This window comes from Salmo salar, chromosome 22 (genome assembly GCF_965601325.2).
Source record: "Salmo salar chromosome 22, fSalSal1, whole genome shotgun sequence".
Classification (NCBI taxonomy): domain Eukaryota; kingdom Metazoa; phylum Chordata; class Actinopteri; order Salmoniformes; family Salmonidae; genus Salmo; species Salmo salar.
The window spans coordinates 53049180-53076835 of record NC_138312.1 but is presented as its reverse complement, the minus strand read 5'-3'; the positions used below and the strand labels follow the sequence as shown (position 1 = coordinate 53076835).

The window sequence follows — 27656 nt, the reverse complement described above, 5'->3', positions numbered from 1 at the left end:
ACCAACTTGCCAAAACTATAGTTTGTTAACAAGAAATTTGTGGAGTGGTTGAAAAATGAGTTTTAATGACTCCAACCTAAGTGTATGTAAACTTCCGACTTCAACTGTATAAACGGCATCTAAATGTGGGATACTTAGTCAGTTGTACAACTGAATGCATTCAACCGAAATGTGTCTTCCACATATAACCCAACCCCTCTGAATCAGATCATTATATTTATTTTACCAGGTAAATTGACTGAGAACACATTCTCATTTACAGCATCAACCTGGGGAATAGTTACAGGGGAGAGGAGGGGGATGAATGAGCCAATTGGAAGATGGGGATGATTAGGTGACCATATGAGGGCCAGATTGGGAATTTAGCCAGGACACCAGGGTTTACACCCCTACTCCTACAATACGTTTCATGGGATCTTTAGTGACCACAGAGAGTCAGGACACCCATTTAATTAACATCCCATCCTAAGTACAGCACCCTAACACAGGGCAATGTCCCGAATCACTGCCCTGGGGCATTGGGATATTTTTTTAGACCAGAGAAAAGAGTATCTCCTACTGGCCCTCCAACACCACTTCCTGCATCATCTGGTCTCCCGTCTAAGGACAGACCAGGAACAACCCTGCTTAGCTTCAGAGGCAAGCCAGGAGTGGGATGCAGGGTGGTATGCTGCTGGCAAATAATGATAGGGCAATTACAGGTTTTATGATTTCATTAACGGCAAAGCTATTTTTATATTTTTATATTTTTTGAGTGACCCGTGATAAGATATAATGGTGATTGATTTAGAACAGGAATCCCATGCTTGGGTTGTTCAAGCCTCTATTTGAAAGGATTTAACGGGAGCGTCAGATTCTGTGTTTCTACAGTTGATCTAGTTCTCCCTCTCCTCCTCCCTCTCCCTCTCCCTCTCCCCCTTCCCCTCCCCCCTCACAGGTCTACATCCTCCCCCAGGCTGCCATTTTTAAGATGGAGGGTCTGGAGGGGGCCGAGGCGGAGGCGGCGATGCTTAACAACATGCGTGTGTATGGCACCATTGTGCTCAGTTTCATGGCCACGGTGGTGTTTGTGGGGGTCAAGTACGTCAACAAGTTAGCCTTGCTCTTCCTGGCCTGCGTCATCCTGTCCATTCTGGCTGTGTACGCTGGAGTCATCAAGACGGCCATCGAGCCACCTGACTTTCCGTAAGGAACCCTACTGTTTAATTAGCCTGGTTCCAAGTCTGTTTGTGCTGTCTTGCCAACTCCTACGGTCATTGTCACATGAGAATGACCATAGGAGTTGGATAGAAAGCACAGACAGATCTGGGACGAGGCTACTCTTCAATATTGAGGCTGATCCAAACTTGAAGAATATAGGTGTGATGTGAATTATGTTTCATGTAAATCATTTATTGATCAATTTTTGCCAGATATTTGGGGTTTGAGACTGTAAATGGCAGATACATTCATGCCATGCTAGAAATGTACACATTAAAACACATGTTCACCCATTTTAAGATGATTTGAAGGACAGTATATTTAAAATAGAAATGATATTCACAGCACTTAAGCAGATGGGTTAAATAGAACATATTCATCTTGTGTGACATGTTCAGTAGGAAGGACTCTACTGTTCATTATGGGGACTGATTCCCACAGGCTTGTGCTATCTCTCAAAGCCAATGCCTAGGCTTCGGCTCAGGTGGCTAACTCAGTCTAAAGTCGTTTTCAAGAGTTGGACGGGCTTCGAATCCCGGTCGGTCCCACTGACACACTAACACATCTCCCCTGCTGTGCAGAGTGTGTCTGCTGGGTAATCGCCCGCTGATCTCCAAAGGGTTCGACGTGTGCGCCAAAACATTGGAGAGTGGCAACGGCACGGTCACCACCAAGCTGTGGAATGTCTTCTGCGACTCGCCCTTCCTCAACGCCACCTGCGACGAGTACTTTGTCAACAACAACGTGTCCTTCATCCAGGGCATCCCTGGAGTCATGAGCGGCATCCTCAAAGGTGAACAAACACAAGCTATTGGTCCTCTGTGGCTCAGTTGGTATAGCTTGCAACACCAGGATCGTGGGCTTGATTCCCGCTGTGGTCACCCATACGTAAAATGTTTGCAAGCATGACTGAAGGTCGTTTTGAATAAAATAGTTTGCTAAAATGCTAATGTTATGTTACTATTTACTTTTTCTTTCTAAACAGTTTCACCTACAGCACAATTGTTCTGGTCTCCCTAGACTCAGGTCACTGTATCTACAGTACAAATAACATGTATTGATCTGGTCCCCCTAGACTCAGGTCACTGTATCTACAGTACAAATAACATGTATTATTCTGGTCCCCCTAGACTCAGGTCACTGTATCTACAGTACAAATAACATGTATTGATCTGGTCCCCCTAGACTCAGGTCACTGTATCTACAGTACAAATAACATGTATTATTCTGGTCCCCCTAGACTCAGGTCACTGTATCTACAGTACAAATAACATGTATTATTCTGGTCCCCCTAGACTCAGGTCACTGTATCTACAGTACAAATAACATGTATTATTCTGGTCCCCCTAGACTCAGGTCACTGTATCTACAGTACAAATAACATGTATTATTCTGGTCCCCCTAGACTCAGGTCACTGTATATACAGTACAAATAACATGTATTATTCTGGTCCCCCTAGACTCAGGTCACTGTATATACAGTACAAATAACATGTATTATGCTGGTCCCCCTAGACTCAGGTCACTGTATATACAGTACACATGCTTACACACACTTGCGGGAAACATACAATTTCATTACTTGGAATTTCTGTTAGCCCTCTTGGATCTCTAAGATCTTGTGCTCCTGGGAACTTAAGGTCAAGCGATTTTAAATGATATTGATGTATCTAATCTCTCTCTCCTCATCTCCCTTACCTTCCCCTCTCTCTCCCTCTCCTCCCTCATTCCCTGTTTCCTTCTTCCTCCCCCCTCTCTTTTTTCCTCTCCCCCCACCCCCTCACACACAGAGAACCTATTTGGGAATTACCTGGAGAAGGGGGATCTGGTGGCTAAGAAGGGGATTGCGACTGTGGAGGGCCCTGATGACACTCTGACCAACTCCAACCGTTACGTCCTGGCCGACATCACCAGCTTCTTCACCCTGCTGGTCGGAATCTACTTCCCCTCCGTCACAGGTCAGCTGACAGGAAGAGACAGAGGGTTGACTCTCAAAAGTAATTTCCCTCGATTCCTCGTATCCTCAAAGGGTGAATTCACCAAAGGTGAATCTTGAGAAGGAGAGAGGACACAAGCAATCAAGGGAAAATACTTTTGAGGTTCAGCTTTTGTTTTGTTTTTCTATCTAGGGGGGTATGGGAGATGTACATCAATTCATTGGAAGATTGAAAGGATAAAGTAAAATATTCATCTGATGTGAGAATTTCTTCAACACAAAAAAGCAGCTGTTTGTTATTAGAAGGATAATGTTGTTGTGTTGTTCAGTTGTAGTAATTTCACAAAATGAGAGTTCCTTCTACAGCGACCTCTCTACTTGTGTGTCACAGGGATCATGGCCGGATCAAACCGCTCAGGGGATCTACGCGACGCTCAGAAGTCCATCCCCATCGGCACTATCATGGCCATCACCACTACCTCAATAGTGTGTATCCTTTTTTTATTTAACTAGCCTCATACTGGTCCACTTCTGAAGTCAGTGGGCTAGTGCACGCTACTTATAGCTGTGGATCACATGTTTCTGTCAATAGTGAAATACCTCTATTTTATATGAAAACTTTTGGTATTTTACTTGCCAACATAAATACATACAATTTAGGTTGAATTGAGCTTATTGAGCCTCAAGCTTGTTACTGTATGTTACGAATGATATCCATGTTGCTCGTCATCTCAAGTTGTCACGGTTGTCGTAGGAATGAGCGGACCAAAGTGCAGCGTGTGTGTCGTTCCACATTTTATTTATACTGTGAAACTATGCAATACATACACAAACTAAAGAACAAAAAAACAACAAACCGTGACGCAGAGGTGAAACATACACTAACTCAAAAACAATCTCCCACAAACCCAGGTGGGACAAACACCAACTTAAATATGACCTCCAATTAGAGACAACGATGACCAGCTGCCTCTAATTGGAGATCATCTCAAACAAAGCCCAACATAGAAATACAAAAACTAGAACAACCCAACATAGAAATACAAAACTAGAACATAACAACATAGAAAAAACTAAACTAGAAAAACCCCTGTCACGCCCTGACCTACTCTACCATAGAAAATAACAGCTTACCATGGTCAGGACGTGACACAAGTGACCATTACAGGACAAAGCAATCAATCATGTATAAAAATACATCAGACATAACCCAACAATAACCGCACTGTCGAACCCTTATTATCTCAATGCAGCACTGTAAACTCAGTGTGCAGATATAAAACAGATATGTGAGAATATGTCCCTATGTGCTATGGTTGTCTGTCTGTCTGTCTGTCTGTCTGTCTGTCTGTCTGTCTGTCTGTCTGTCTGTCTGTCTGTCTGTCTGTCTGTCTGTCTGTCTGTCTGTCTGTCTGTCTGTCTGTCTGTCTGTCTGTCTGTCTGTCTGTCTGTCTGTCTTCCTTAATGTGACCTTATAGACATGTCAGCTGTGGTCCTGTTTGGTGCCTGCATCGAGGGAGTGGTCCTTAGAGACAAGTAAGTTATGGATAAGAAGTTCATATTTCTCAGTCAACCTTTTCCAGTGCTGAGGTACTTCGGTGAGGGAGGCCATACCTGGGCTGTATATAACTGAAAAAGTTTTTAAACATTTTGCAACGGAAAACGAAAATGATCACTTTTAATTGCAATAGTAGACCAGGTAGTCCCTCCATGTTTCAGTCAGTTTTCTTCCATTTGGTGTGTAATGAATAGGATCCTGGTAATTGGCTCTCCTACCTTTCTCCATTTCTGATCGGCTGGATGTCATGTCCATCTCCCTCAGGTTTGGGGAGGGCGTCAATGGCAACCTGGTCATTGGCACCTTGGCCTGGCCGTCACCGTGGGTTATTGTCATTGGCTCCTTCTTCTCCACCTGTGGGGCGGGGCTTCAGAGCTTGACGGGTGCTCCGCGTCTCATGCAGGCCATCTCCAGGGACGGTGTCGTGCCCATCCTACGGGTCAGTCTGTCATTGTCAACATTCTAGCATTTAACACTGATCTGGGACCATTAGTTATGTTAACCCTGTCAACATTCTAGCATTTAACACTGATCTGGGACCATTAGTTATGATAATTCTGTCAACATTCTAGCATTTAACACTGATCTGGGACCATTAGTTATGATAATTCTGTCAACATTCTAGCATTTAACACTGATCTGGGACCATTAGTTATTTACATTTACATTTACATTTACATTTAAGTCATTTAGCAGACGCTCTTATCCAGAGCGACTTACAAATTAACACTGATCTGGGACCATTAGTTATGTTAACTCTGTCAACATTCTAGCATTTAACACTGATCTGGAACCATTAGTTATGATAATTCTGTCAACATTCTAGCATTAAACACTGATCTGGGACCATTAGTTATGATAATTCTGTCAACATTCTAGCATTTAACACTGATCTGGGACCATTAGTTATGTTGGTTTGTCAACACATCTCATATCAGTCTCAGGTGACATTGATCACTACCATTTTTGGTGTCAGTGCACGCTAATGTTAATGTTCAGGTCTCGTGTGTGGTTCACCAAAACACCTCAGTAGTATCCACATTCAACCTGCCTTGAAATAATGGAGGAACTCTGTGTGGGATGTGTCCTCCCAGGTATCTCTATTCCATCTAACATCTCTGTGTGGGATGTGTCCTCCCAGGTATCTCTATTCCATCTAACATCTCTGTGTGGGATGTGTCCTCCCAGGTATCTCTATTCCATCTAACATCTCTGTGTGGGATGTGTCCTCCCAGGTATCTCTATTCCACCTAACATCTCTGTGTGGGATGTGTCCTCCCAGGTATCTCTATTCCACCTAACATCTCTGTGTGGGATGTGTCCTCCCAGGTATCTCTATTCCATCTAACATCTCTGTGTGGGATGTGTCCTCCCAGGTATCTCTATTCCATCTAACATCTCTGTGTGGGATGTGTCCTCCCAGGTATCTCTATTCCACCTAACATCTCTGTGTGGGATGTGTCCTCCCAGGTATCTCTATTCCATCTAACATCTCTGTGTGGGATGTGTCCTCCCAGGTATCTCTATTCCACCTAACATCTCTGTGTGGGATGTGTCCTCCCAGGTATCTCTATTCCATCTAACATCTCTGTGTGGGATGTGTCCTCCCAGGTATCTCTATTCCATCTAACATCTCTGTGTGGGATGTGTCCTCCCAGGTATCTCTATTCCATCTAACATCTCTGTGTGGGATGTGTCCTCCCAGGTATCTCTATTCCATCTAACATCTCTGTGTGGGATGTGTCCTCCCAGGTATCTCTATTCCATCTAACATCTCTGTGTGGGATGTGTCCTCCCAGGTATCTCTATTCCACCTAACATCTCTGTGTGGGATGTGTCCTCCCAGGTATCTCTATTCCATCTAACATCTCTGTGTGGGATGTGTCCTCCCAGGTATCTCTATTCCATCTAACATCTCTGTGTGGGATGTGTCCTCCCAGGTGTTTGGCCATGGGAAAGCCAACGGAGAGCCCACCTGGGCCTTGCTACTGACAGCGGGTATCTGTGAGATTGGGATCCTTATTGCCTCCCTGGACGCAGTGGCCCCCATCCTCTCCATGTGAGTGTCTTATGAGCCAGACCAGGAGTTGTTCCCCACCTCTTCCCAACTCTGGGTCCTAGTTACAGAATATAACTATTTGGACAGTTAAAACTCTGGGTATTTAGTATTTACAGCCTATAATTAGGGCCCAGAGTTTTCCTAATGAAATCACATGACCAGGTCCAACTCTTGGCCCTATTCATGAGTGCTGGGATGCACTCATCCTGTACTAATATGGATTGTCCTAATATGGACACTGTAAATACGACATTATCTATCTGCAATATCAAAGCTCCCTAAAAATAGAGACATTTGACAATGGACAAATACTTCTCAGCAGTTGATAAGGTGAAGTTAAACATATTCTTAACACAATGAAATGATTTACTAGTACTAATATCTTAGAATTGTTTTTATTTGGTTATAAGCAACTTATAAGCAAGTAATGTGTCCAAATAAAGACAAAATGTATTTTTTATTTGTTAGGCACTTTGTTGTCTCTCTTTCACCTTTTGCAATGTCTGAAGGCGTTGTTTCTGTTGTGTAGGTTCTTTCTGATGTGCTACATGTTTGTGAACCTGGCCTGTGCCCTGCAAACCCTCCTGAGGACGCCTAACTGGAGGCCGCGCTTCAACTTCTACCACTGGTGAGACTCACAACAACCCGTACAATGAACGCATCCTGACAGATGATACAAAGGCCTTGAATGTGTCTGTGTGTTTTTATTCTGTTTAATGTACACTAGATGTTGTATGTACAGTATATTGTAGTTCTGTCTGCATGTGTCTGTCTCTCTGTCTCCTCTCTCTCTCTCTGTCTCTAATGTCTCCTCCTCTCTCTCTCTGTCTCCTCTCTCTCTCTCTAATGTCTCCTCCTCTCTCTCTCTGTCTCTAATGTCTCCTCCTCTCTCTGTCTCTAATGTCTCCTCCTCTCTCTGTCTCTGTCTCCTCTCTCTCTCTGTCTCTAATGTCTCCTCCTCTCTCTGTCTCTAATGTCTCCTCCTCTCTCTGTCTCTAATGTCTCCTCCTCTCTCTCTCTGTCTCTAATGTCTCCTCCTCTCTCTCTCTGTCTCTAATGTCTCCTCCTCTCTCTCTCTGTCTCTAATGTCTCCTCCTCTCTGTCTCTAATGTCTCCTCCTCTCTGTCTCTAATGTCTCCTCCTCTCTCTCTCTGTCTCTGTCTCCTCTCTCTCTCTGTCTCTGTCTCCTCCTCTCTCTCTCTGTCTCTGTCTCCTCCTCTCTCTGTCTCTAATGTCTCCTCCTCTCTCTGTCTCTAATGTCTCCTCCTCTCTCTGTCTCTAATGTCTCCTCCTCCTCTCTCTGTCTCTAATGTCTCCTCCTCTCTCTCTGTCTCTAATGTCTCCTCCTCTCTCTGTCTCTAATGTCTCCTCCTCTCTCTCTCTCTAATGTTTCCTCCTCTCTCTCTGTCTCTGTCTCCTCCTCTCTCTGTCTCTAATGTCTCCTCCTCTCTCTCTCTCTAATGTTTCCTCCTCTCTCTCTGTCTCTGTCTCCTCCTCTCTCTGTCTCTAATGTCTCCTCCTCTCTCTGTCTCTAATGTCTCCTCCTCTCTCTCTCTGTCTCTAATGTCTACTCCTCTCTCTCTCTGTCTCTGTCTCCTCCTCTCTCTGTCTCTAATGTCTCCTCCTCTCTCTCTCTGTCTCTAATGTCTCCTCCTCTCTCTCTCTGTCTCTGTCTCCTCCTCTCTCTGTCTCTAATGTCTCCTCCTCCTCTCTCTGTCTCTGTCTCCTCTCTCTCTCTGTCTCCTCTCTCTCTCTGTCTCTAATGTCTCCTCCTCTCTCTCTCTGTCTCTGTCTCCTCTCTCTCTCTGTCTCTGTCTCCTCTCTCTCTCTGTCTCTAATGTCTCCTCCTCTCTCTCTGTCTCTAATGTCTACTCCTCTCTCTCTCTGTCTCTGTCTCCTCCTCTCTCTGTCTCTAATGTCTCCTCCTCTCTCTCTCTGTCTCTAATGTCTCCTCCTCTCTCTCTCTGTCTCTGTCTCCTCCTCTCTCTGTCTCTAATGTCTCCTCCTCCTCTCTCTGTCTCTGTCTCCTCTCTCTCTCTGTCTCCTCTCTCTCTCTGTCTCTAATGTCTCCTCCTCTCTCTCTCTGTCTCCTCTCTCTCTCTGTCTCTGTCTCCTCTCTCTCTCTGTCTCTAATGTCTCCTCCTCTCTCTCTGTCTCTAATGTCTCCTCTCTCTGTCTCTAATGTCTCCTCCTCTCTCTCTCTGTCTCTAATGTCTACTCCTCTCTCTCTCTGTCTCTAATGTCTCCTCCTCCTCTCTCTGTCTCTAATGTCTCCTCCTCCTCTCTCTGTCTCTAATGTCTCCTCCTCTCTCTGTCTCTAATGTCTCCTCCTCTCTCTGTCTCTAATGTCTCCTCCTCTCTCTCTCTCTAATGTCTCCTCCTCTCTCTCTGTCTTTAATGTCTCCTCCTCTCTCTGTCTCTAATGTCTCCTCTCTCTCTCTGTCTCTAATGTCTCCTCTCTCTCTCTGTCTCTAATGTCTCCTCCTCTCTCTGTCTCTAATGTCTCCTCTCTCTGTCTCTAATGTCTCCTCCTCTCTCTCTCTGTCTCTAATGTCTCCTCCTCTCTCTCTCTGTCTCTAATGTCTCCTCCTCTCTCTCTCTGTCTCTAATGTCTCCTCCTCTCTCTCTCTGTCTCTAATGTCTCCTCCTCTCTCTCTCTTTCTGTCTCCTCTCTCTGTCTCTAATGTCTCCTCCTCTCTCTCTTTCTGTCTCCTCTCTCTGTCTCTAATGTCTCCTCCTCTCTCTCTTTCTGTCTCCTCTCTCTGTCTCTAATGTCTCCTCCTCTCTCTCTTTCTGTCTCCTCTCTCTGTCTCTAATGTCTCCTCCTCTCTCTCTTTCTGTCTCCTCTCTCTGTCTCTAATGTCTCCTCATCTCTGTCTCTAATGTCTCCTCCTCTCTCTCTTTCTGTCTCCTCTCTCTGTCTCTAATGTCTCCTCATCTCTGTCTCTAATGTCTCCTCCTCTGTCTGTCTCTGTCTCCTCCTCTCTCTGTCTCTGCCTCCTCCTCTGTCTGTCTCTGCCTCCTCCTCTGTCTGTCTCTAATGTCTACTCCTCTCTCTGTCTCTCTGCAGGGCCTTGTCCTTCCTGGGTATGAGTCTGTGTCTCTCACTCATGTTCATCTGTTCCTGGTTCTACGCCATTGTCGCCATGGTGATCGCTGGCAGTATCTACAAGTATATCGAGTTCCACGGGTGAGTGAAGAGCTGCCTGTGTTCTATCAGCCATCATTCAGTCGGTCCCGTTACGGGGGAAATGTATGGTTTGAACGTTTCAGTGTCATGGCTTGATGGGAAAGCTTGGTTGAAAAGAGAGTATAAATTCTGTCTGTGGGACAATATGCATTAACGTGTTTCAAGGGACTTTTGTTCATTGAACGTCGACTGCGAGTCAACGATGTTTTAAGTGATTTGAAATAGCCTACCTGTCTGTGAAAATAAGAGTGACATTTAGATGTGTTAGAAGCCTGTGTATTTCACTGAATAACAATGTTATAACGTTGGCATTAATTTGTCATAGACATGTAATAACACAGTTATAGATCATGATGTAATAATAACTTACTATGTATGATTGAATGATATAACCTCATGTGTCTGATTGTGTGGCAGGGCGGAGAAAGAGTGGGGTGATGGGATACGAGGCATTTCTCTCAGCGCCGCCCGATACGCTCTGATGAGACTGGAGGAGGGGCCGCCGCACACCAAGAACTGGAGGTGAGATACACACACACACACACGTGTATCAGCTACATAAGTAACATGAAAATAAACAAGTCTGTACATGTTGAGCGTTCCGTTTCATTCATCTCTAGTTTCAAGCTGCTTGCAGCATTAACAGACAATAATTGTTTTTCAGACGTACTTGTGATATCCTCAGTGCACACTTCCTTGCTTTCTCTCTCTCTCTCGCTCTCTCGCTCTCTTCATTTCACTTATTTTCTATCTTTCTCACCTCTACGATACCTTCTTTCTTTCTTTCTCTCTGTCACCTTGCTCTATCTCTCTCTGTTTTTCATCTCTGTGCTGCACTTTTTTTTAAATCAATTCAAAATGTTTTACTGGCATGACAGAAGTGTGTATATATATATATTTGTACATTGCCAAAGCAACACGATCAAACCCTTTCTATTATTCCTTCCTTCCCTCTTTCCTTTCCTTGTGTCCCTCCTCCTCTCCCTCCAGGCCTCAGCTGTTGGTGTTGGTCAGTACAGACGTGGAGCAGAATGTGGAGCAGCCTCGTCTGCTCTCGCTGACCAACCAGCTGAAAGCGGGCAAAGGGCTGACCATCGTGGGCACCGCCTTGGCGGGCACCTATCTGGAGAACCACCCCCAGGCCCAGCGGGCAGAGCAGGTTAGATACCAGGCAGATCCCATGGCATCCCACTGCATATGTCATGGAAATTCTAATAAAAAATCCCACTGCAATAACATTTGCAAATCTGTAGCTGGTTAACAATCCACTTAACAGTGCAGCGTTAAGAGCCCAACAAGGAAAATACAACCTCTGTCTACGTGGCAGTTTAGCAGGTGTGTGAGATCATGGTGGGAACATAGCAAACAAACAGCAGTTTTGTTACTCCTTTCTGCTGATAGAATTGTTGCTGCTGCTCAAACTAGCCTCTGTTCTCTTCATATCTCCACACAGCTGTGTCCTTGAAAGGGAAAGAACAGGATGGATCAAAAACTGTGGAGAGTCTCAGAGGCTCTTTTGTCTATGGCCGTGTGACCAAGTTACTCAGAAACAAGAGAGGGAAAACAATGGCTTCTTCTTACATGAGAGAAACAGACAGTGGAAATGTACAGGTTTAAGGCTTATACAGTGCATGTGTATAACAGAGTTTGTCATTTTGCCACCATACATATCACACAAACAGCACTAATCTTCGATCGCTGTTCCAGTATCCACTCTAGCACTTAGAATTAGGCCGTACCTACAGTCAGTGTCCATTTCACCTTTATCTCAGCCTTCACCTGCTGGGAAAGTTGTTGTCATCAAGGCAATTTTTTTCTAAAACTAAGGGTGTATCGGTACGTGTATTCGTATTGAACCGTTCGCTACAGGGTACACAGTGCACGGTTCGGTATGCACTGCGAACCGAACAATACATTAATCCTATATTATAGCTAGGAATATATATATATATTTAATTGTAAAAAATATTATTGCATAAACCGATGGCGTATAAATGAACGTGGGAAAAATATCCACATACTAATAAATTTGTCTTTAAAAAAGAAAATGTCTTGTAGCTGTATGCAGCTCCGCTCATGAGTTATTTCACTCCAGCGAGAACAGAGCTGAGAGACCGTGGTAGCAGAAATTAGCTTATGAAGGAATTAGCAGTTATCTAAATGCTAAGGAGCAACATGGCAAGCATTGGCGAGCCAGAACTAGAAGACGCCCCAAGATCATTCAGGTCTGCCGTCTGGGAATATTTCGGTTTCCCTGTAAACTATAACTGGGATTGCCAACGAGTGGTGGATATAACTTCTACAACATGTAGGGCTCTGTTCATTGCTGATAGCCTGTTAGAGTGGTGGATATAACTTCTACAACATGTAGGGCTCTGTTCATTGCTGATAGCCTGTTAGAGTGGTGGATATAACTTCTACAACATGTAGGTCTCTGTTCATTGCTGATAGCCTGTTAGAGTGGTGGATATAACTTCTACAACATGTAGGTCTCTGTTCATTGCTGATAGCCTGTTAGAGTGGTGGATATAACTTCTACAACATGTAGGTCTCTGTTCATTGCTGATAGCCTGTTAGAGTGGTGGATATAACTTCTACAACATGTAGGTCTCTGTTCATTGCTGATAGCCTGCTGGAGTGGTGGATATAACATCTACAACATGTAGGGTTCTGTTCATTGCTGATAGCCTGTTAGAGTGACAATACGAGTAACATGACTACTCATTTGCGCCGACATCACCCCAAAGTGCCAATCGGTGGGACTAGGCGAAAAAAATGAACCGGCAACCACTTCTCCCCACGGCCTTCAGGCAACAACATGCGGCTGACTCCGGTAGGGCTAAAGAAATCAACGTAGCGATGGCAAAATTCCTAGCGGCAGATATGAGACCCTTCTCTGTGGTAGAGAATGCGGACTTCAGAAATATGTTTAAAGTGGTCGAGCTATTCACTATTCCTTCCCCGTACACATTTTGCCCAGACATTATTACCTGCCTTATACAAAAAAACTAAAGAACTACTTGAGAGCGAGTTGTCAGAAACGCGGTGTGTTGCTCCTAACAACAGACAGTTGGACATCTAGCGCTTCATAGAGCTACCTCACTGTAACGGCTCATTTCATTACGGCAGAATGGGAGATAAAAAGCCATGTCCTTCAAACACGTCCCCTGCAGAGTAGTCACACCAGTGTAAACCTGGGGGAAGGTTTATATCCACCACTCTAACAGGCTATCAGCAATGAACAGAGACCTACATGTTGTAGATGTTAGGGATGTAGTTGCCATGTGGAAGTTGGAGAGGGATAATGTAATGATTCCTGTGACCACTGACAACACTAGAAATATTGTAAATGCAGTTGCTCTAGCTGGATTGGGGCCACAGATGCTTTGCTCACGTTGTTAATCTAGCATCTCAAAAAGCAAGGTCAGTGAATCCAATCTCTCGCCTCCTAGCAAAGATCAGGAAGGTGGTATCCTTCTTTCATAAAAGCACAACTGCTGCACATGGTTGAGAGAAACCTTGAGCAGAAAGTTGTGGTGTATCCTACACTGACTGATCAAGCTGTGAGGATGAATGTCAAAGATATTGTGACTTTGTCTGAAAATGACATAAGACTTGCAGAGGAAGTTATCAAAGTGTGAAAACCTCTCAAAACAGTCACAACACTGATATGCACTGAGAACATTCCATCAGTTTCCATGGTCCTGCCTATGAAAACAATGATCCTGAAATCAATGGTGGCATCTGATGAAGATGAACCTGCAGTAAGGGATGTCAAGACTGCTATCAGAGTTAACCTGGAGCCTAGATAAGCTGACCCTGGTGTCCAAGACTTCTTACACAAGAGCACCGCTTTGGACTCCCGGTTCAAGTCAATGCTGCATCTGGATGCTGCTGCTCGTCTGAGAGTTTACAATGAACTCACAACAGGTATTGCATTTATTTTGTTAATGTGACATTTATTATTTTATTAATTAGTGATTTAGCAATTAATTATGAGGTAATAATTGTAATTATCATAATAGTGTCTGATATATATTTCCAACAACAAATCCTATTTTTAAAGCCCCTTCAGAGATAGTAATTGATCAAATTTAATTGTGCAGGGTCAAGCCCTCTCCAGAGACGGCAGACAGGGGTTCTCCTCCAGAAAAGAAGTCTGCCGTGGCTGAGCTTTTGGGGAGTTGTTCACGACCCAGGAGCAGGGAGCCAAGTCAAAGGTCAAGGTCATGGAGGAGGAGGTGACCTCATACAGGGAAGTGGACTGTATTCCCCTGGATGCTGATCCACTTACATGGTGGAAGACCAAAGAGTTAATATACCCTCATGTTGCCATGTTAGCAAGGCGCTACCTGGCTGTGCCTGGAACCTCTGTCCCTAGCGAGAGGGTATTCTCCACAGCGGCTGACATTGTCACAGCAAGCCGATCTGTGCTCACTGCAGATCATGTGGATAGACTAATCTTCTTAAAGAAAAACTTGAAAATCTGATAAAAATGTTTTTATTTGTAATTTTTGTTCAAGTAACCAGTCTCAGGTGGTCCTATTTTGTTTAAGGCACTGCTACGTGACTTAATGTTGATATATGCTGCTGGACTACACACTCTTGTTGAAGCTCTGTTTTAAATGACTATTTTATTTCATGTTATAAGGCAGGCACTGCTGGTTTTTGTTGTCAATTTGTTTTCATATGTTCCTGGGAATTGAAGCTACCCATGTTTACTATTATAATAAATGGAAAATCTAAATACAAAGTACGTATTTCTCAGGTATTCATTTTGTTGATGTATCGAACCCGTACCGAACCGTGACACCACTGTACCGTATCGTACCGAACCGTGACACCACTGCACCGTATCGTACCGAACCGTGACACCCCTGCACCGTATCGTACCGAACCGTGACACCACTGTACCGTACCGAACCGTGACACCACTGTACCGTATCGTACCGAACCGTGACACCACTGTACCGTATCGTACCGAACCGTGACACCACTGCACCATATCGTAACGAACCGTGACACCACTGTACCGTATCGTACCGAACCGTGACACCACTGTACCGTATCGTACCGAACCGTGACACCACTGTACCGTATCGTACCGAACCGTGACACCACTGCACCGTATCGTACCGAACCGTGACACCACTGCACCGTATCGTACCGAACCGTGACACCACTGCACCGTATCGTACCGAACCGTGACACCACTGTACCGTATCGTACCGAACCGTGACACCACTGTACCGTATCGTACCGAACCGTGACACCACTGCACCGTATCGTACCGAACCGTGACACCACTGCACCGTATCGTACCGAACCGTGACACCACTGCACCGTATCGTACCGAACCGTGACACCACTGCACCGTATCGTACCGAACCGTGACACCACTGCACCGTATCGTACCGAACCGTGACACCACTGCACCATATCGTACCGAACCGTGACACCACTGCACCGTATCGTACCGAACCGTGACACCACTGTACCGTATCGTACCGAACCGTGACACCACTGCACCGTATCGTACCGAACCGTGACACCACTGCACCGTATCGTACCGAACCGTGAGTTTTGTGAACCGTTTCACCCCTACTAAAAACCTATTTTTGCTTTGTCATTATGTGTAGATTGATGAGGGAAAAAAACGATTTAATACATTTTAGAATAAGTCTGTAACATAACAAAATGTGGAAAAAGGGGTCTGAATACTTTCCGAATGCACAGTAAAATGGTTTAAATTGAGTCAATAAGTATTCAACACCTTTGTTATGGCAAGCCTAATAAATTCAGGAGTAAAAATATGCTTAACAAGTCTCATAATAAGTTGCATGGACTCTGTGTGCAATAATAGTGTTTAACATGATTTTTGAATGTCTACCTCATCTCTGTACCCCACACATACAATTATCTATAAGGTCCCTCAGTCAAGCAGTGAATTTCAAACACAGATTCAACCATAAAGACCAGGAAGGTTTTTCAATGTCTCGCAAAGAAGGGCACTTATTGGTACATGGGTAAAAAGAAAAAATGCAGACATTGAATATCCCTTTGAGCATGGTGAAGTTATTAATTACACTGTATCAATACACCCAGTCACTACATAGATAGAAGCGTCTTTCCTTGCTCAGTTGCCCGAGAGGAAGGAAACCACTCAGGGATTTCACCATGAGGCCAGTGGTGACTTTAAAACAGTTACAGAGTTTATAGGAGAAAACTGAGGATGGATCAACAACATTGTAGTTACTCTAAAATACTATCCCAATTGACAGAGTGAAAAGAAGGAAGGAAGCCTGTACAGAATACAAATATTCCAATAGGGCACTAAAGTAAAAATGCAACAAAAATTGGTCAAGAAATTAACTTTATGTCCTGAATACAAAGCGTTATGTATGGGGGAAATCCAATACAACACATCACTGAGTACCACTCTTAATATTTTCAAGCATGGTGGTGGCATTATGTTATGGGTATGCTTGTCATCGGCAAGGACTAGGGAGTTTTTTAGGATAAAAAGAAACGAAGTAGAGCTAAGCACAGGTTAAAATCCTAGAGGAAAACCTGGTTCAGTCTGCTTTCCAACTGACACTGGGAGACAAATTCACCTTTCAGCAGGACAATAACCTAAAACACAAGGTAAATATACACTGTTTACCAAGACAACATTGAATGTTCCTGAGTGGCCTAGTTACAGTTTTGACTTAAATCGGCTTGAAAATCTATGGTAAGACTTGAAAATGGCTATCTAGCAATGATCAACAGCCAATTTGACTGAGCTTGAAGAATTTAAAAAATAATAATGAGAAAATATTGTACAATCCAGGTGTTCAAAGCTCTTAGAGACTTACCCAGAAAGATTCACAGCTCTAAATGTGGTTCTAACATGTATTGGATATTTCTGTATTTCATTTTCAATAAATTGGCAAACATTTCTGAAATCATGTTATCACTTTGTCATTATGGGGTATTGTGTGTAGATGGATGAGAAAAATATATATTTAATACATTTTGAATTCAGGCTGTAGCACAAATAAATGTGGAATAAGTCAAGGGGTATAAATACTTTCTGAATACACTAATATACTCTAACATTGCTCGTTCTGATATTTCTTAATTTCTTTCTTTACATTTTCAGGATTTGTGTGTATTGTTTTGTATTGTATTGGTATTACTGCACTGTTGGAGCTAGAAACATTAAAGAATTTCGCTACACCTGCGATAACATCTGCAAAATATGTGTATGTGACCAATACAATTTGATTGAGATGTCATGCAGGGCTCTGTGGCTTAGTTGGTTCCAGAAACCTTACTCTCTCTTCCTCCCTTCTTTCTCTCTCTCTCTCACCCCCCATCTCCCTCTCCGCTCCCTCCCTCTACCCACCCCCCTTCCCTGCTCCAGTCTCTGCGTAAGCTGATGGAGACAGAGAAGGTAAAAGGCTTCTGCCAGGTCACCATCTCGTCCAACATGCGCGACGCCACCTCCCACCTGCTCCAGGCTAGCGGGCTGGGCGGCCTCATGCACAACACGGTGCTGGTCAGCTGGCCGCGCAACTGGAAGCAGGCCGATGACCTCCAGACCTGGAGGGATTTCATTGGTGGGTCACAGACGGGGTCAACAATGAATGGCCAATTGAAATGGGGGGGGGTAAAGGAAGTAAAGGGATATGAAAAACAAAAACAAGCGTTAGGTTATTACTGTCTAATTACCATTTTACCTTTCTAAGTAAATTCTGAATCATTTCGGTAATCAAATCTGTCTGTTGGATTGAAAAAATCTGTATCTTTGGGGGAGGTTGTAGATAAATCATTACAAATAATCCTTAGATGTTTTTCTTTTTGGTCCACAATATCAGTATCATCACTATAATCCATATACCACCTATACAGGATGAAGTAGATTTTCCATAAAGGTTTTTGAGTGATGATCAGACTCATATTAGCTAAACCCCTCCCCCTTCTGTCCTGTCCTGTAGAGCTGGTTAGGGAGACCACTGCCGCCCACCTGGCCCTGCTGGTGCCCAAGAACATCGCTGCCTTCCCATCCAATGGAGAACGCTTCTCCGAGGGCCACATCGACGTGTGGTGGATCGTCCATGATGGAGGCATGCTGATGCTGCTGCCCTTCCTTCTGCGCCAGCACAAGGTAGGCTGCCCACCACACGCCCTCCCTGAGACATGGGTCACGTTGCTTTGGCCATGTTTTACCTTCCTAATATTGAGTTGAACCCCCCCACCCTCCCTTTTGCCCTCAGAACAGCCTTAATTTGTTGGGGCATGGACTCTACAAGGTGTCGAAAGCTTTTTACAGAGATGCTGGCCCATGTTGACTCCAATGCTTCCCATAGTTGTGTCAAGTTGGCTGGATGTCCTTTGGGTGGTGGACCATTCTTGATTCATAAAGGAAACTGTTGAGCGTGAAAAGCCCAGCAGCGTTGCAGTTTTTGACACAAACCAGTGCACCTGGTACCTCCTTCCCATACCCCGTTCAAAGGCACTTAAATATTTAGTCTTTCCAATTCACCCTCTGAATGGCAGGCACACACATATACAATCCATGTCTCAATTGTCTCAAGGCTTAAAAATCCTTCTTTAACTTGTCTCCTCCCTTTCATCTACACTGATTAAAGTGGATTTAACAAGTGACATCAATAAGGGATCATAGCTTTCACCTGGATTCACCTGGTCAGTCTGTCATTGAAAGAGCAGGTGTTCTTAATGAGTTCTATACTCAGTGTATAACTCATCATGCACTCAGTTATATAGTAAAGTGCAATGTACAGGTAAAAAACGATGGTGCAGAGCATTCGTCAGCGCATTAACTAATCAATATGGTTATCAGTGGAGGCTGGTGGGAGAAGCTATAGGAGGTCAGGCTCCCTGTAATGGCTGGAATGGAATAAATGCAACAGTATCAAACATATGGAAACCACGTTTGACTCCGTTCCAATTATCCAAATCCATCCATTACAATGAGCCCGTCATCCTATAGCTCCTCCCACCAGCCTCCACTGATACACATGCAATGGCAGTTTCTACTGTGTACCAAATCATGAAGGTTCTAACCAGATTACCGTAAAACAGGTTATAGATGAGCAGGTTACAATCCTCTTTCCTGCCGACAGGTGTGGAGGAAGTGTAAGATGCGCATTTTCACCGTGGCCCAGATGGATGACAACAGCATCCAGATGAAGAAAGACCTGTCCACCTTCCTGTATCACCTGCGTATCGATGCCGAGGTTGAAGTGGTGGAAATGGTAAGTCTCCAAGTCTGTCTACGGCTGCTTCAGGTGGGAGGAAGTCCAGTGTGTAATAACAGATATACAGTACCTAAAGGGGCTGTTGCATGGTCCTACAGCTGAAGCCTACTCAGACATTGAACATAGGTCCACTGAGTTGGTTTAATCCATCATACTGTTTCTCATAGTTACAAATATGTTTAAATATACAGTACAAATATTTGTTTTTATTTACACTACCATTCAAAAGTTTGGGGTCACTTAGAAATGTCTTTGTTTTTGAAAGACAAACACATTTTTTGTCCATTAAAATAACATAAAATTCATCAGAAATATAGTGTAGACATTGTTAATGTTGTAAATGACTATTGTAGCTGGAAACGGCAGATTTTTTATGGAATATCTACATAGGCATACAGAGGCCCATTATCAGCAACCATCACTCCTGTGTTCCAATGGCACGTTGTGTTAGCTAATCCAAGTTTATAATTTTAAAAGGCTAATTGATCATTAGAAAACCCTTTTGCAATTATGTTAGCACAGCTGAAAACTGTTGTTCTGAATAAAGAAGCAATAAAACTGGTCTTCTTTAGACTAGTTGAGTATCTGGAGCATCAGCATTTGTGGGTTCAATTACAGGCTCAAAATGGCCAGAAACAAAGAACTTTCTTCTGAAACTCGTCAGTCTATTCTTGTTTTGAGAAATGAAGGCTATTCCAAATCAGCCGTTTCCAGCTACAATAGTCATTTACAACATTAACAATGTCTACACTGTATTTCCGATCAATTTGATGTTATTTTAATGGACAGAAATGTGCTTTTCTTTCAAAAACAAGGACATTTCTAAGAGACCCCAAACTTTTGAATGGTAGTGTACATTTTAGTCATTTAGCAGATGCTCTTATCGAGAGCGATTTACAATCAGTGCATTCATGCTATCCTTATGCATGAAGCTGTTGTTCCATGTAATGTTCCATGCAGTGCTGCTGTCCAACACGTAGACCTACTAAACCTCCATATAAAAACAAGTTGTCCATACTACCTAACCTCTTTGGTCTCTGCCCATCCTCGATGTTGCTCTAACCCAGGCCTCTCCTCTCTCAGCACGACAGTGACATCTCAGCCTACACCTATGAGAAGACCCTGGTGATGGAACAGCGATCGCAGATCCTCAAGCAGATCAACCTGACCAAGACCGAGCGAGAGAGAGAGGTACCGCTTTAGAAATATAATTACTAGAATGGAAAACGGACATAATTCTATTTCTATGGTTTTACATTCACCACACCGCTACTCCATGTTACTGCACAACACACAACACCGAGTGGCGCAGCGGTCTAAGGCACTGCATCTCGGTGCTAAAGGCGTCACTACAGACCCTAGTTCAAATCCAGGCAATATCACAACCGGCCATGATTGGGAGTCCCATAGGGCAGTGCACAATTGACCCAGCGTCGTCCAGGTTTGGCCAGTGTAGGCCGTCATTGTAAGTAATGATTTGTTCTTAACTGACTTGCCTAATTAAATAAAGGTTGAATTACATGATTTTTGAATTAAAACACAATGCCATTGAACCATGTCTGAATTAGTCTTGGAATCCCAGACCCTAGGGAACAGCAGTGACTAAGGTCTTGGATTAATGACAAACTCTCTTGGTAACTTCGAAAAGGGTAAGACTTTTTTTTCCCTCCAACAAATCACGAGGCAGACGTACCAGAACGTGGGAATTCAAAACCAACATTTTCAGGCAAAACCTGCAGTGGTTTTAGTGAAGGTAGTTGAAGCAAACTAGCCACATGCGAACTGCACTCATTAAAGATAACCTCTGATCTCCATCTTACTTGCTGCCATTTTGTGTCCTGGGGATGTGGGCAACAAGTGGACAAGGCAGTGACATAGTTCCACTATGCCAAACTAACTATTACTTTAATTACAATTAAGACATAAGAACAAAGGGAAGACAGTATTGCTTCACCCGAAAGGGATAGAATTGTCTACATTGGCAGACAATGTTCTGAAACCGTCAACGTTCAAAACCTTGTTTTGTCTCCGTGTGTCACGCCCTGGCCATAGAGAGGTTTTTGTTCTCTATTTTGGTTAAGGCATTCTATGTTCCGTTTTCTATGTTTTGTGTATTTCTTTGTTTTGGCCGGGTATGGCTCTCAATCAGGGACAGCTGTCTATCGTTGTCTTTGATTGGGAGCCATACTTAGGTAGCCTTTCCCACAGGGTTTTTTGTGGGTAGTTGTTTTCTGTCTTGTGTTTTTCGCCTGACAGAGCTGTTGCGTTTGGTTCCACTTTGTTTTTGATTCAGTGTTCAGTTTGAATAAATACCATCATGAACACGTACCACGCTGCACCTTGGTCCTCTCCTTGCAACAACCGTACACCGTGTAGACGACACAAAACAACTTATCAATCATATTGTGATGATATTAGCACTCCTATGCCTGATTCACACAATATGGTCGACCAAAACCAAACTGTGCTGGCTGTGATGTTTTTTATTTTCTCATTGTCCTCTCCACCATGGTTCCAGCAACTACGATGGATGCGTAAGCAGGCCAGCTCAATACAGCATGGCTCAGTTTGTATCAGTGTTGTGAAAAGGATACTAGCATCTTCATTCAGCCATTTGTCTTCCTTTCACAGATCCAGAGCATCACAGACTCATCCCGCGGATCCATCCGGCGTAAGAATCCGGCAGTGGTGACCACCCAGCTGAGTGTGACCGAAGAACATCCTGGAGTGAGCAGCAAGGTGGAGAAACCAGAGGAAGAGGTTGGTACTGATACTGTCCGGTCAACCGAGCCACATTCACTCTAACCAGGGTATACTGTATAATTAAGAATTCCTGCTAACAGGCCAGTGCCTGCGCCAGCAAAGACTTGGAGATCAGAGCAGTCAATTGACTTGTGAGATGTTGAAATATTAGGTCGTCAGTGGTTTTGATCCTGGGTATTTGTTTTTCAAACTTCCTTATTTTTTATGCTGTGAGAAATTGCAGTCAGGCGTGGTCTAGGAATGGTTAAAGGGCTGGGGTTATGAACCGCTGGTGTTGACATTGAGGTCAGTAACCCTTAAGTAGTGGATTCTTCCAACTCACCATACCAGTGTTTTTGTAAGGTTGTTTTTTTTGCGGTGAGGCACGGTCAGGGAATGGTTAAAGGTCTGGCGTTGTGAACTGATGGTGTTGACCTGGGAGGTCAACCACTTACAAGAAGTCATTTACCAGACTTATTGTGAAGTGACTGGATAAGTCTGAGGACCAAGACTCACATAGGCTCTCGACTAGTCAAAGTGTTTCATGGGATACCAGGAAATGCATCGTAGGCCTTTGTTGTTCGTATGTGTAACAGTTAGGGGAAAAGTCAGGAAAAGTATTGCTTGCCTTTGAATTTCTGGCCTTGGATTACAAGTCGTAATAAGGTGAGTAGGCTACAGATGTGTTGGTTCAATCATTCTTTTTCAGACTTACTTTTTAATCAGCCCAACTGTATGACTGACCTCCAAATGCAAGGCCTTCTTGATAACGGCTCTCTCTCTCTCCCTCCTCTGACCCTCACACCTACTCTGTGGTTCCAACTTGCCTCATCTCACCTCGTCTCTCCCCCCTCTGTCTCGTGGTCTCAGTCTGCCTCTGTCGCTGTGTCCCCTCCCACTCAGGTCCAGCTCATCCACGACAGCACCAGCCCGACCAGTCCTGCCACCCCGGCTACCCCTCTGACTCCAGCTTCCGAGGGAGGGGCCCAGACCCCAGGGTCTGCACAGGTCCAGATGACCTGGACAGAAAAGGCCGACGGCGAGCCGGCCAAGCCGCCTGGCGCCGCCACGCCGGAGGGCATCAAAGACATTTTCAACATGAAGCCGTGAGTGTGGTTTGGCAAAACCGGTATACTCCCATGTTGAAACTGAAAGTTCCTGAAGAGTAACATTTTGATTGGCATTCTTCACATCTTGGGACTTTTGGTATCAAAATGGCAGCAGTTTAAATTCAACATCTTGAAAGGATAGTTCACCCAAAACAACTTTAAGTGTGCATGCAACAGTAAAGTTTTCATGATAGAGCACTGTCAGTACAGAGAAAAATCTGTGCGTTTTGGATTCTATCCTTTAACCTTGTGTTTCTCTCCATGCCATGCTGCAGTGAGTGGGAAAACCTGTAAGTATTTCCGTAGCTCAAACTTTGGTGGAGCTTACATAAAGCCGTGGTCTGGTACATATACATTTCCTCTAGAATTCCATGGATCAAGTCAGCATAGCACAAGTTGATTATGTCTTGAGTGTTTCCAAGTAAAAAAGTTAATGCAGAAGTGACAGAATGAATGAGGGAAAGAATGACCATTTGTTTCAGCTGTTTGTAAATTAGTAGCCTGAAGAGGTTGCTGTTCCACATTTTGTTTTGCTGAATAGCTCAAAATAATACTGCATTATGACCAAATGAAGCTTTGGTTTGGAGCTTGTAGAGACCATCTTGTTTTTTTCCACCAGTAACCAGTCCAATGTGAGGCGCATGCACACGGCACTGAGGCTGAATGGTGTCATCGTGAAGAAATCCTCAGAGGCCAAGCTGGTGCTCCTCAATATGCCCGGGCCGCCCAATAACCGGTCTGGAGATGAGAACTGTATCCTTCTTTCTCTCTCTGTCTTTCTCTCTCTCGCTCTCCCTCTCTCTCTCTCTCTCTCCCCCTCCCTCCATCACCCTCCCTCCCTCCCTCCCTGTTACGTAAAGTTAACACTCCCATGGTAGGTTTACAGAATGGAGTACGTGTTACGTAAAGTTAACACTCCCGTGGCAGGTTTACAGAATGGAGTACGTGTTACGTCAGTGGTTCCCAACCTTTTTTGGTTACTGTACCACCAACTGAATTTTGTTCTGCCCGGAGTACCCCTGAAATACCCCTCATGCATTTTACCAGTAGGACTATGGTTCATGAGTCTTCTCAAGTACCCCCGGTTGGGAATGACTGTGTTACATCATTCTATGTGCCCATAGAAGCTGTGTCACATGCCATTACAAGTAAGTATCTGTCTACTAGTAAACAATAGCATGGGGCTATAGAGGTGTACCCGTTATCTGTCTACTAGTAAACAATAGCATGGGGCTATAGAGGTGTACCCGTTATCTGTCTACTAGTAAACAATAGCATGGGGCTATAGAGGTGTACCCGTTATCTGTCTACTAGTAAACAATAGCATGGGGCTATAGAGGTGTACCCATTATCTGTCTACTAGTAAACAATAGCATGGGGCTATAGAGGTGTACCCGTTATCTGTCTACTAGTAAACAATAGCATGGGGCTATAGAGGTGTACCCGTTATCTGTCTACTAGTAAACAATAGCATGGGGCTATAGAGATGCACCCATTAGTTGTTTTCCTTAACTCTCTCTCTCAGACATGGAGTTCCTGGAGGTCCTGACTGAGGGTCTCAACAGGGTCCTCCTGGTTCGTGGTGGCGGTCGCGAGGTCATCACCATCTACTCTTGAGAGAGCAGACCTTTCTCCCCCACGAACCCCTTCATCTCCCGAACCCCACATCTAGAAAAAATACCCCCCTTCCATTTGTTTTTGTAAGACACTCCCCTCACACCCAAGCAATAGACCAGCTCACCTCACTCTAAAGGATCTTCTGTTTGCCTAACATACAGACACAGTTTAAATAAGTTCACCCCATACACTTCCCTATGAGCACAAGAAGTTAAAAGACGTATATTGGGTTAAAAAAATGCTGAAAATATGTATTTTTGCTTGAAAACACGCTGAAAATACATATATTTTTGGTCGATAAAAGATGCTGAAAATACATATTTTGGGTTGAAATTTTTTTTTTAAAAATGTATTTTTAGCATCTTGTGCTCACTGGATATAGAGCTACACCTCATTCTTCCAGCCCTTTTCTGGTCCTATATGATGTCAGCGGTAGCTGCTTTTAGCCTCATATCAAATATAACAGATGCTCAGAGACCTTCCCCTCTCCGTGGCCCAAATATCTTATAAAGGAAAGGTTCAGTCCACTTCCAAATCAGCCAGAAAGATTATCAGTCAATACTCTGAAATGAAATAGTGTAAGATAGCGCCCTCTGCTGAATAATTTGCAGTTAGACATCACTGCCCAGCTCCACCCGCTTTTGTGTTATTCATATCTGCCTTTTGATCAATCCAGTAGTTTAAAAAAAAGTATAAATGATGTAACCTTTATTTAACTAGGTAAGTCAGTTCAGAACAAATTCTTATTTACAATGACGGCCTACCCCGGCCAAACCCTAACCCGGACAATGCTGGGCCAATTGTGCACCGCCCTATGGGACTCCCAATCATGTCCGGTTGTGATACAGCCTGGAATCGAACCAGGGTTTGTAGTGACTCCTCGAGCACTGAGATGCAGTGCCTTAGACCACTGCGCCACTCGGGAGCCCTAGTCACTCGGCTATGGAGTCAAAGGATACAGAGGGTTAGGTGAGCTGGGGTTGTTCAGTGTGGTGTTTGTGCCTGTGTGTTTAAGTGTCACATTCATCCGATTGTGGTTTGTTTTTACGAGGGGATGTTTTAGAGTGCAATCGAGTCACCTACCTGTAAACATGGAGTAGCCTTCCAAGACTGAACGGTGGAGGACTGAGGATGTTGACATTGTGTAGCTAGTCGTGTATATCACCCTGTGAAACCACAGCAAAGAGAGAATATCGAAAAGCACCTGCGGCAAGCCCTGTTCATCACGTGCGGAGATGACCATCGTCGAGAAAGACTGCTACCCACGGTCATGGTCAGAAGAGAATGTGGTCATATTTTTTCATCCGGGTCAGTCATGAATGAAAGAACCACAGTTGGAGGAAGATGGGAGAGAAACAAACAAGCCTCCCGTGACGACATAGATCGCGCTTCATGAACTTTGACCTCATCTTGAGCACTCCGCAACGTTTGTTTTTGCTCACGCATTGTCATCATATTTATACTTGTCCCCTTTCCCCTTTCTAAGTGGCTGTGTGTCCTTTCTAGCTCCAGCCACTGTTAGTGCCAAAAACAACAAGGCTAGCTTGGTTTTAGATATTGACACGTCGTTAAACTGTGAGGAGCGTTCTTAGCGGAAAAGTCATCTGACAGATGAGCTGGGGCTCTTTCTCAATTGCCATTCCTCAATTCCTGCTGTCCTTTTTCCTCGATTCCTTGTGTTTCCTCACCTCCTTGGACAGAGAGACAAGAGCTGTGTTCGAATACTCATACAAACCATTTGTGACGTAAATTGAGTGTATAGTGTGCTTATTGTTCATAGTATGGATATAGTTAGTATGCCAAAAGTTCCCGGATGTCGTACTCCATTCGCCAAAATACGAAGTATACACGCAGTGGGCACTATTGCAGTGCTTTTAGGGCCCATAATATAATAAAAAATGTTTTCAGATTTTAAGAAAATGGCAGAAAATATGCAGCCAAAGTCCAACGAGAGCAGATACAAATATGACAAATGTTAAGAAACTGTTGAGCAATGAAATAAAGTAATGACTTTTCCAGTAAGTTACCTTACACATTATGTAGGCTGACAATTTGTTAGCTACGCTGTCCTTACGAACAGGATATGTTTTGTAAAAAAATTGTTTTATTTAACCTTATTTAACTAGGCAAGTCAGTTAAGAAGAAATTCTTATTTACAATGACGGCCTACCCCGGCCAAACCCTAACCCGGACGATGCTGGGCCAATTGTGTGCCACCCTATGGGACTCCCAATCACGGCCGGTTGTGATACAGCCTGGAATCAAACCAGGGTCTGTAGTGATGACTCTAGCACTGAGATGCAGTGCCTTAGACCACTGCGCCACTCGGGAGCCCATCATTACAGCAGTATGTACCCGTATGTTAGCTAACGTTAGCTACCTAACGTTAGTTGGCTACTAATACATCAAACTTGCTAGTATATTAACTATATGCTATCTAACTAACTCCCCAACATTTATTGACTTGATTATTCCCATCATTGTTAGTTTAGCTAAGTGGTATAGTTGTTGTGCGTTCTCAATGGACATTCGGGTGCGTTGGTAAATTCGCTCTGGCTATCTACTCCGATTTCAGAGCGCTCTCCTCTGAGTGTGCCAGAGCACAGAATAACTGATGAATTTACTAACGCTCGACACCAGTTCAATATGGCCGGTGTCAGTAAACATCCTCAAAAAAAGTATAATTAAATTGTTGCCAGCAGCACAGATACAGTTACCAACGCTCTGGATAATATGAAAACAGCCTAACCAGCTCTGCTAGGGGGAGTAAAATGGTCAGAGTGAGCTGTTCTCTCATTTGTGTCTGGAAGTACTTAGCCAGTTAGCTTGGGTGCTTGACTGCAGTTGGGACTTCAGAACGCTTGAATCAACCCGAGCGTCCAGTTAGCGCTCTGAACGCTCTGAATTTACAAACAGACAATCTGACAACGCTCTGAATTTACAAATGCCCAGAACACTCTCTGGCACTCCAGATTGAAT

The 27656-nt window shown here is 44.0% G+C and overlaps 1 protein-coding gene across 2 annotated transcripts in view; it reads left to right on the top strand.

Moving 5' to 3' along the window:
- Window positions 1-25875, top strand: part of LOC106583680 (solute carrier family 12 member 5) — a 31606-nt gene extending 5731 nt beyond the window's left edge. Inside the window, exons 3-22 of one of the 2 annotated variants that reach the window (XM_082967684.1) lie at window positions 938-1185; window positions 1782-1993; window positions 2991-3158; window positions 3528-3626; window positions 4615-4672; window positions 4959-5133; window positions 6635-6753; window positions 7283-7381; window positions 9824-9943; window positions 10361-10465; window positions 10934-11102; window positions 17352-17547; window positions 17926-18095; window positions 19075-19206; window positions 20293-20400; window positions 21841-21969; window positions 22822-23057; window positions 23336-23350; window positions 23680-23813; window positions 24586-25875. In XM_082967684.1, the coding sequence (XP_082823810.1) occupies window positions 938-1185; window positions 1782-1993; window positions 2991-3158; window positions 3528-3626; window positions 4615-4672; window positions 4959-5133; window positions 6635-6753; window positions 7283-7381; window positions 9824-9943; window positions 10361-10465; window positions 10934-11102; window positions 17352-17547; window positions 17926-18095; window positions 19075-19206; window positions 20293-20400; window positions 21841-21969; window positions 22822-23057; window positions 23336-23350; window positions 23680-23813; window positions 24586-24677 (2784 nt within the window). In that variant the 3' untranslated portion in view covers window positions 24678-25875. The remainder of the gene's footprint in view (window positions 1-937; window positions 1186-1781; window positions 1994-2990; window positions 3159-3527; window positions 3627-4614; window positions 4673-4958; window positions 5134-6634; window positions 6754-7282; window positions 7382-9823; window positions 9944-10360; window positions 10466-10933; window positions 11103-17351; window positions 17548-17925; window positions 18096-19074; window positions 19207-20292; window positions 20401-21840; window positions 21970-22821; window positions 23058-23335; window positions 23351-23679; window positions 23814-24585) is intronic. The other variant, XM_082967685.1, reaches the window with a different exon arrangement.
- The last annotated feature ends 1781 nt before the right edge of the window (window positions 25876-27656 follow it).